At 42.3% G+C, this 10537-nt stretch overlaps 1 protein-coding gene and 1 long non-coding RNA gene across 3 annotated transcripts; both read left to right on the forward strand.

Moving 5' to 3' along the window:
* Positions 3085–4976, forward strand: LOC110437466. Of its 2 annotated transcripts, none has more exons than XR_002455519.1 (3): positions 3085–3587; positions 3680–3750; positions 4735–4976. It is a non-coding gene; the product is annotated as an uncharacterized LOC110437466 (long non-coding RNA). The 2 variants fall into 2 exon arrangements; XR_002455520.1 differs by having other exon boundaries at positions 4747–4976.
* LOC8086151 lies at positions 8651–9766 on the forward strand. Its single transcript, XM_002442030.2, has 3 exons — positions 8651–8895; positions 8991–9190; positions 9297–9766. The coding sequence occupies exons 1-3, from the start codon at positions 8785–8787 to the stop codon at positions 9553–9555; spliced, it is 570 nt and encodes a 189-aa protein (XP_002442075.2). The 5' UTR covers positions 8651–8784; the 3' UTR covers positions 9556–9766.

Here is a 10537-nt window from a genome sequence, read left to right on the forward strand (position 1 = left end):
ACGCTACCTGAATGTCTACATTAACTGTTGCTGGAATCTAAACCAGGGATAAATCCCAAGCTGGCATGGAAGAAAGGAACAAGAGTTTCATGATTATTTTATTTTCTTCTTCAGTATATATCTTGGTTGTAGAACCATAGCTTTTCCTTTTATTATTATATATATACTCTCTATTTACAGCAATTATTATACTCCATAGTTCTTGTCAGATCGATCATGACAAGTCTGAAGACCGATTAGTTTCAGATTTGCAGACTTAAGACAGAATATGTTTACTGCCTTGTGTATAGGGAATATGGTTTGCACATATAGTATTAAAGTTAATATACTTTGGGGCATTTTGTGAGTATGTCTACCATCGCCATAGTTTGGGGTATTAAATTTAAAGTTAATATCACATTTAATAGAATGACATTGCCATTTGGAGGTCGTCAATTGATGTGGAACGTATCCGAGCTGATCTGAAAAGATACAAGATTGCAGATGAAGTCACACTGCAAATGCATGTCTTAATTACATCTCAAAAGCATGTCTTTACTTTCAGCAAAAGGCAATGCAGCAATGGGCGTCGCCACCGCCGCCACGGGTGACTGAGCCGCCCCTACCGCAATCTCCACGGGCGGTTCATCCTCCGCCACTGCCACGAGCGACTTCGCCACTGCCGCCGCGACTTCCATGGTTGGCCCGTCTCCCTTCGCGACCATCGCCACGGGCAGCCTCCTACAGCCCAGATCCCATGACCCTGACCCCATCACCGACCATGGTCGGGCAGTCGCAGTTCTTGCCTCTTCCTGGGGGCACTGGAGTCAACGTTGTTGCTGGAACTAGTGGGGACCATGCATTCCCTATTGCCGCTCTTGATGCCGAAGCCGAGATCTTGGCACCTAATGGCGCTACAACTACCACTGCAAAGGTTAGGTTCGCTATAATCTTCCTCAATTGATTGTCTTGGTAGAGTACTACAGGATGATGTTAATTCAACAATCTTTGATTCATTGTTGTTTCTATGTGATGTAGAAAGTTTTCTCATCAGCAACAAAGCGCAAGGAATCTGGAGTGAAACAACAAAAAGGACAATTAGCAAAACGGTTCAAGTCACCAGCAGTGTCGCCACTAGTTCCAGCAAGATCAACAGGGATTAAGATGATGCTATCCCCAGCTACTACCACTTCACCGGCAACAATTGATGTTAGCTCATCCAATGGTAAGGTCCTTTTACCTTTTCTCAATTTAGGAACTAACGGCGTCCTCCAAATTATTTTCTACACCTGATTTTTTTATTGAATCTTTTCAATAAAAATTGATGTTAGCTCATCCAATTTTACTAGCTTATTTGGTTTGATATCCACACCTACAGTAAAAGAAAGCATGTCCTCTCCAACATAGAGTTGCAGTAATATTTTAGGGCCTTGTTTGTTTCTGCCTATAGCAGACTTGATTACAGTCTCACCATACCGCAGAAATATTTTTGATTCTCTATTCTCATTTTGCTACATTTATTTGTGTTAATTTCTGTTTTAAATAGAGCTGTAGTAATATTATTTGTGCTATTGTGAAGACAAGTCTCAGTCCACTATAGCTACTAAGGCTAGACTTAGCTTGAGACACTTATTATTGCTGCATTTCAGATGTAATTGATGCCAGTGATAATGAGAATGACGAAACAGAGAAAGCGGCTATTGCAAGGGCTACAAAAAACTTTAGGTCTCGGTGTTGGGAAGAGTTTGAGCCAATTCTTGAGGATGGAGTTGTTGTGCAAGCAAGATGTAAACACTGTGATGAACTGATGAGTGCCAGGCGTGGTCAGGGAACAAGTTCACTTCTTACTCATTTGAAGAGATGTAAGAAACGCAGTAGTGCTCTCAAGATTGTGCAAGACTTGAGTTCTACATTAAGGTCACCTTCTGGCGGACGTTTGAAGGATTGGAGGTATGATCCGGATGTGTCACGATATGAGCTGAATAGAATGGTATCCTTGCATGGGGTTCCCTTTCTTTTTATGGAGTATGATGGGTTTAGAAGATTTCTTTCAAGTCTGAATCCTTTGTTCAAAGTGCCTAGTAGAACTACAGTTAGGAATGGCTGCATAAAGGAATTTCAAGAGATGAAAATTGCACTAGAGGATACCCTCAAGAATGTAAACTGTAGGTTCTCTTTGACTACTGACATGTGGACAAGCAATCAAACCATAGCGTACATGGTTGTCACTTGTCATTTCATTGATGCTAGTTGGAAATTACAGAAAAGGATAATTCAGTTTATTGATGTGAAGACAGCACACAGTGGAGTTGAGCTATTCAATATTATCCTTAATTGCATTCGAAGTTGGTCCATTGAGCACAAGCTTTTTGGAATAACACTTGACAATGCATCAGCAAATAACACTATGATTGATTTGTTGAAGCACCATCTTGTGCAATAGAAATTGATACCAGTGCGGGGAGAGCTGCTTCACCATCGATGTGCTGGACATGTCATAAACCTTATTGTGAAAGATGGGCTCAAGTTTGTTGAACCGATTGTTGACAACATCCGTGAAAGCATCAAGTACCTTCGTTCTTCAACTTCCCGGAAACAAATGTTTAGAGAAATTGTTGCACGAGAAGGCATTACATGCAAGAAAAAGCCATCACTGGATGTGATCACACGTTGGAACTCAACATATTTGATGCTTAAAACAGCCCTAAAATTTAGAAAAGCATTTGAGGTGCTAAAATCAGAGGACCAAAAATACACATACTTACCCTCCCCTGAAGAATGGAAGAGTATTGGTGTGCTTTGTAACTTGCTAAAGGTGTTCAAGAAAGCAACTAAAGTTATTTCAGGCACTAACTACCCTACCACGAACCTGTATTTTCATCACATGTGGAAGATCAAGATGAATTTGGAAGAGGAGTTGCAAACTACTGAGGTTGCGTTACAAACTGTTGAGCAAGAAGCTAATAATAAATCTGAAGTTGTTGTGGCAGATCAAGCTAAGTTAAGGTTCCTAAAAGAGATGATCAAGGTACTAAAGGAGATGAAGAACAAATTCAACAAATATTGGAACAAGTCACATATAACACTGTGTGTTCCTGTGGTTTTTGACCCTAGGTTCAAACTGAAATTTGTTGACTTTGTTTTCAGCAAGGCCTTTCCTAAGACAGGCAAGGAAAAGATTGATAGAGTAGAAAAACTAGTCCGTGGGCTGTTTTCATCATACACCTCTCAACAAGAAACCCCATGTGCAGCATCTACACAACAAATACCTAGTGTCTGTTCAGTGAACAATGACCCGTGGGCAGAATGGTATAAAAAAGTCAGTAATGATCTTCAAACTCGGAGAAGCACAGAGCTTGATAGGTATTTGGATGAGGACCCAATTCGAGCTGAAGAGTTTGACATAATAAATTGGTGGATGGGTAATGCGACAAAGTATCCAACCCTTTCTCGTATAGCCCGAGATTTGTTTGCTGTTCCAGCCACGTCTGTACCTTCAGAATCAGCTTTTAGCATGGCAAGAAGAACCATCAATGATTTTCGAAGTAGCCTAACCCCTGAGACAGTAGAAGCGCTTATATGCACCCAAGACTGGTATAGGGCAGAAGGTAAACCTCTTTTCCGTGATATATATAGGTTCAACACATTTTTAGTTAATCCTTCATCTACTGCAACTTAAACTTTGCAAATTGGTATATAGGTTCGACGCAGTTTTCTACTGCAGCAGTTGATGATTTCATTATGGAAGAGAATGAACCATGAAATTCACAGGTAATATGCTTGTGTTACCTGTCATATTGATATATTTAGTGTATCCACTAAATATGTAAACTGAGCATATTGAACCAACTGCCAGTTGTCTAAATCTTTCCCTGAGAATCGATCATGATCTAGTTTATATGATATTGAGAACTGAGTAGAACTTCATATCTTTACTCTCTAATCTCTTGGTAGTATTTTTTACTGATTTCTGAACATAGATATTAGATAGCCCAAAGCATTATTGGATTTTCATGTACGAGTACAGACCTGCCACTAAATTAATTTGGGTTCAAAACCTCAATAGTTCTGTCCCTGACTTGCCTCCAAATCTAGCCTTTTATATGTCCTTCAGGCAAGAGTAAACTCTGGGTCCCATAAATACTGATTGTACTCTGCAAGTGTGGGCATAAGTGATTGATGATTCATTGATTCATTGTCTCCTAGCGTTACCTTGAATTTGTACAAATGCATGAGTGGTAAACATTCATTCCTCCCTGAACTTGAATCAATTTCCAAACAAATGAGAAATTGCCAAATGGTTTCAGGAATTGGGGAGTGAGAATTCTCTCTTATTGTTATTTGTTCACTATTGGATTTTGTTAGTTTCTGATTGAGGCATGGTATATTCCATTTGTTCAGAATATTTGATTTGTGCCTGTCATTTAGATATTCTACAAGATGCTTGGATACACTTGAAAAACAACTGCCACTCAATCAGTCTGAATGTTTCAGAAGGACCTTTCCTTCCATGTTGTTGCTAACAATGGTTTTTGGGCTCCTGCAAAGTAATTGATCTAGTTTGACTGTTTGTAATCTGATATAGCTATAACTAGATGTGCATGTCACTATAATGCATGATGAAGTTGACAGTGTTTTTTGGGCTCCTGTCAGATTATTTGCTACTATTTACCATTTATATAGAGCCTGATTGAACTTTGCCATACAATTTAGTATATTTGTTTTTATTGAATCTGATAGCTGAACATATTTCAGTGTGGTTTGTAGGAGTGTTTCATCTTGACGCTAGAGAAGCAACAAGAGGCAGCAGAATAGTGACAATGTATTACTTTAGTAGCTTATGATGATGCTATTAGCTGACTTTGGTATGGTTTTTGTTAGCATCTCTTGAAATTGGATTAGCCTATTGGAGACATGGAAATTTGGTTTCCTGTTTCATGGCTCTGTGAAGATTTTTATGTGCAATTAATTCTTTCAAATAAAATAGGCTTTTGTTATTTGAGTACTACAATGTACGGAGTACCTTGGAGTACTACAATGTACGGGGTACTAAAATCCATCGTTTGTTCGTCGTTCCCTGTTGCTAGGATAAATAAAATAAGATAGTATTTGACTGTTTTATGACTTTCATTCAATCATCCACACGTGAGAAAGTAGCAACCTATGTGTGGCCTGCAGCACGATAGGAGACAGCGGCCTGCGGTCACCAACAACGACGTATATGTATGTGAGCCGGTGAGGTTCGACCCTCGGATAACCGCGGATTGTCGTGGCACGGATCAGGTTCGACCCGTGATCCTGGTTTGCAGCTGACGGAGCGGCGGGTTGACATTAGGTGCGCTCCGCTCCGCCCCATTTGCAGGCTCAAGACACACAGAAAGGGACGGTGCAAGAAGGGACTGGGCACCCACCGGTGGTTTCAGGATGAAGTGGCCATTGGCGAGATCAGAGGCAGAGCCAGAGGGTTCGAGTGGAACTAATGAACGAAGTCACTTCGAGGTTTCGAGCAATCTTGAAAGCGGCACCGAGAGAGGGTGACTGGGTGAGGGTCCGTGTCGTAGGAAATCAGGCTATAACTGCCACTAACCTAGGGAGTATACAATTGACACCTTTATATATAGAGATCAAAACGTAGAGTAGCTTTTTAATTGATCATCAGCTCACCATGGGCAGCTGTTGTTGCAGATATTTGTTGCAAAGGATATATGTGTTGATGATCTTTTATACAGCTACTGCTTTTATAACCTTTATCAAGCATTATTATTTCATTAATATGTTATGTAGAAAATAGTGGTGATCTGGTTTTTCAAATTATCGACTAGGCACGGATGCTCGTATTCTTTATGTATGTATTCATAGAGGTTATGGTGTGTACTGTGATTCAAAAAGTGCACCTGATATGCCCTATTATAAAATGAAAGACATATATGTTCTTTGAAAATTCTCCCATCTAAAAACAATAAAAAAATCATTTGTCATTGTCTCTATAGCTGCACAAGAAACTTTAATTCATATACCATATTATATAAAATAAAAAATACTATATTCTTGGAAACACTAAAAAAATTTCATTTATCTTATTCTCATAAACACTAAAAAATTTGTCATTGTCTCTACTATTGTGTGGTGCCAATCACCTCTACCGGTGCACCAGCATATTCTTTGCGTTAGGTACAGTCTTCAAACACATGTCGGTTGGGGCCTTGCATGACGGTTGCCCCTTGTGGCAATGATACTTGCTGCTAGAAGAACCTCAGTTTCAATTACATAGTGAGCTCCACACTATCTTGCTTTCATAAACACAAAATAGTGTGTTTGTTTGCCTAGACACGGGTGACCCGTGCGTACTACCCGGGCCTGGTAGTGGTAGACAAGACCAAGAGGTACAACATGGGTTGTTTGTTTGCCTAGACGGAGTAGGGGCTGGCTGAGGATGAGTTGTGTTTGTTTGTTTGGCTTAATGTGTATAGTTACACTACATCAGGAATCATGTACTCTTAGCATTGTACCTTCTTTCTCACCCCATTGGCATTTTCATCGAGAACCTTACTAGCGTGGATAGGTTGGGCGAGGTTGTGACGAGCTCAGGCACGTTAAGGCAATAGGGAGCTGCACACCCACGGCCCACCACAAAGATAAGCACAACAACATGGAGCACGCGAAGCGTAGCCAGAGGTGGCTCGAAACGCCATGTAGCATGGCGATGGCAACGCTCCAGCGACGTTTGGCTTGGGCGAGCATGCGTGCGAGACGGAACATGATGAGGTGAAGGTGATGGCGATGACTCCTACACAAGGAGGCATGGAGGCAAGGAGACACAGCAACATAAGCCCTACTCGCCGACCATGGCGAACGTGGCCGCGAGGAGCAGCAGTGAGCAAGATGGGAGGTGAATGCGAGCGGGAGAGCGAGCAGAGTGGGAGAAGATCGAGGCCATGGGGCACGGTAGCAAGGTTTTGGATGGCGCTACGGAAGGTGAAGATTGAAGAGAAGGGAGGTGACGGCAAACTTCTACTGCGATCAACAAGCGTCCACACGAGCCGAGATCTAGAGAAATGAAAATCTTTGAGGGCAAGCCCAAAGGTGCTTTGGGGGACGTGCTCGTCTAACTCACTGGCTTAACAAATAGCCCGCATTGCACCCCTTGGTTTAATGGCTTCTCTGATCAACAAACACCTCAGAAGTTTATAGTTTGCTACGAAGAAACATATACACCTTAATGTGTAATTTTTTTAGGCTGTTATTGGAGCCATCGGGTGCTAGGAGCCTAGGACAGCATCCCTGTAATATTTCTGTCCTTGTTGTGCGCTACGGAGAGGAAGGTGTGAGGAGTCGGCGCTGACGTGCGGGACAACACTGGCAGTGACAGGAGGAGGTGGTGGGATGCTGACTTCTATTGGGCCGGCTACCACATGCTTTAAAGGGCCGTTGCCAACAAGCAGGAGGGAGGGGACACGGGAGGGGCCGCTAGGAGCTGGGCTTGGCCTGCTGAAAACTGTGGCAGGCCGAAAGGGTAGCCGCAGGTAAAAAAGAAAACCTTTGCTAAAAAGAAAAGGTAAAAAAAGGGAACCAAAACAATTTTCTAGCAACAAAAATTTAGAAAAAACTCGTTTTTACGCACATCATTTAACTGAATTGAACACACCATCAATGACTGATTTCTTTTATTTTAGTTTAGGAAAACTCGTTTTTATGCACATAAAAACTCGTTGCTATGACATGAAAGCATCAAACATACCATCCACGACTGATTTATTTTAATTTAGAAAAAAAATATTTATTGCACCAAATATTCATGAGAACCACTAACATTGGATCCGTTTTAAAATTATTTTAAAGCTGTTTAATGAGGCAACATGCTAGCATTTGTTGTATTGATACGATTTTTTACTTCTGAGTTTGCATCTCAACTTTTGCAATAATATACATCTAATGTAAACTGTGGATATACATTGTTGTGTTTTTTTACCATAGACGTGGCTTGCATTGAATATTTCTCCCAATATTTACCATCATGCTTGCAACTGACTGCTAGATTTGGGATCACGTTTTACCTATGATGTGGAGGGCAGCCCAAGTGTGCAAGTCAGACAGAGATCTTGGAAAATAAGTTAGGATGGACTTCTATTATCTTCCATCTTTATCAATTTATAGAAGGGCTTGTCTTTTTATTAAAAATTACTAGAAGTGAGATGTGTCTAAATTTTAGACAAAGTCACAAACAAAATCTAATATGTTTTGGCATAAAGACATCTAACAATTTATAATTATTTTTATAATCAGACAAGAACAAAACATTGATATGTTATGATAGAAGACAAATAACAAATCATAAAAGTAGCAATTTACTTGTATTAATGTTTCCCCCCGGCCCATTTATCAGGTCGCTGACCACCCATAATAAAACCTAGAAATCCTTGAGTAAAACGTAATTTGGATTACAAGAAAAATCACGTTATGTAATAAAATTGATTTCAATAACTCTAATGATGATCTAGACTAGATTCATCCCTAAACTGGTCACACTCACAAAGTGAGATCCCAACGATGATAGAAATGCGGATAAATCAAGAACTGAATGTGGACAATTAATCAAGATGATCATCATCAGCTAAATAATTTGAATCGATCATGTCCAGGAGACGTGTCCGTTTATCCCAATGAACACACATCAAGGAGTATCGTTAGTTAATTACTAAAAGCAAGCCGTAAAATTTAACTTGAGCTAGCTTTCTGCTTTGGTGGTGTCGTCTCCAGCGATCCTTCACAAATCGCGAGCCCCCGACGCTGAGCAGAGGTGGAGTGATGCTACCCATGGTGGAGGGACATGTGGCCGTGATCTGTGTCGCAGTGGCTGCGCTCGCCCTCACCGCCGCCGCGCTGGGGATCGTCGGCGAGGCAACAACCAAGTCCAAGGCAATGCGCGCGCGCCCACGCTTCCCTTTATTGGCCGTTGCAGATGGGTACCTGACTGAGCGGCGTCTCACAAACATTTACCGGTGGTGGTGCAGTCTTTTGTCAGGTACGACGGGGAGAACTGCGTGTACCTGAAGACGCCGGCGTTCGGGTGCGGCGTCGCGGCAGCAGCCTCGCTGCTGACTGGCCAGGTCGTCCTCACCGCCGCCGCCGGATGCTGGGGCCACTGCAGGGCGAGGTCCGACCACCGACGCGCCACCGCCGGGGTCGTCGTCGTCTTATCTCTACTGTCATGGTAAGCAGAGCAGCACTGAACACAACCTATACTGGTTCCTCGAAGTTTGTGATTTGGAACAGGCGTCGTCGCTGTACACTCTGATGATCGAGCTCGCCGGGCGCAGGTTTCTGGCAATACTGGCGGCGTGCGCGTTCCTCGTCGGCGCTCTCAAGAACCAAAGCGGAGAGCGGCGGCCCAAGGAGGGCGTCACCACGTTGTACAGGTGCACCGTTCTCGTGGCCGGGGTGTTCGCCGGCGGCTCATTCTTCTCCGTCGCCGCGGCGGTAGCCGGGATCGCCTCCTATGTCGCCCATGAGGCGGCGGCAGGCTTCGGTCCGCCGGCGCAACCACCACCACTGTCTGAGACCGACGGCCCTCGTTGAGGCAGTCATCATCATTCTTGTGAAGTGTGTGATTCGTGTGGATGAACAAAGGCTCACGCTGGAACAGTATGCTGAAGGAACTTTTTTTTTTTGGCGAGAAGTGCTAAATAGAACTTGGGCTCTTTATTTTTTTTATAATATATAGGATCATGAATTCATCAATTCTGTAACAGCTCAAATATTTCTAAAACGTGACATGGATCATACAACACGTCATCATTCTTGCATTCGTGAAAAGTTTGAGCATGCGTCGAAAGGTTTTGAATTTAATTTCAGATCTAAAACTCTATTTTTGGTATGTGCCTCTGAATGAACTTTGTATTTCATCACAAACATATGCAAAAATAGAGTTTGGGGGCTAAACATGATTTTTTTTTCATGAACTTTTGGAAAACGCTTTGGGGGCTAAACAGCTTAGCCGAAAGCTTTAGAATAGACTCTCAAGAAGAATTTTAATTTCAAAACCACAAATCCTATGTGCAAGATTTAAGCAAATTATGTCGCATTTGATTATTCTACTTGAAAAAAATTACTATGCTTATAGTCTGGGCGTCCCCGGTGTACCGACGAGAACGAGGCATGTGGTATTTGAGAAACTCAATAGTGGAAATGACGGAGAACAGTCTAGAACACCATGAGGAGACCCGCTTGCGCTTGGAGAATGCTCATGGGCTATCCACGGAGTTATGTGACTGGAAGCATAATCTCTCAAGGACAAAGTTGAAGTATCAAAGGTTGAGCCCTCTTGGATCGGCTCTTGTGCGGCACCTTCTTCTGCGGCGAGTAACCCCCTCTATGGGTCGTTGAACGACCGCTGAAAGAGGTGTCCACTCTCGACTTTTTGTACGAACCCTCACCCTTGAGATCAACCTTGCAAATGAAAAAGAACAGACAAGTTAGAATTTAAGCAACAAAAGGACCAAAATGAAATATAAGAGCAAATGGTCACAAAGGAATCAAACAAAGTGTATAAGTGTAAGCT

This window comes from Sorghum bicolor, chromosome 8 (genome assembly GCF_000003195.3).
Source record: "Sorghum bicolor cultivar BTx623 chromosome 8, Sorghum_bicolor_NCBIv3, whole genome shotgun sequence".
NCBI classification, from domain to species: domain Eukaryota; kingdom Viridiplantae; phylum Streptophyta; class Magnoliopsida; order Poales; family Poaceae; genus Sorghum; species Sorghum bicolor.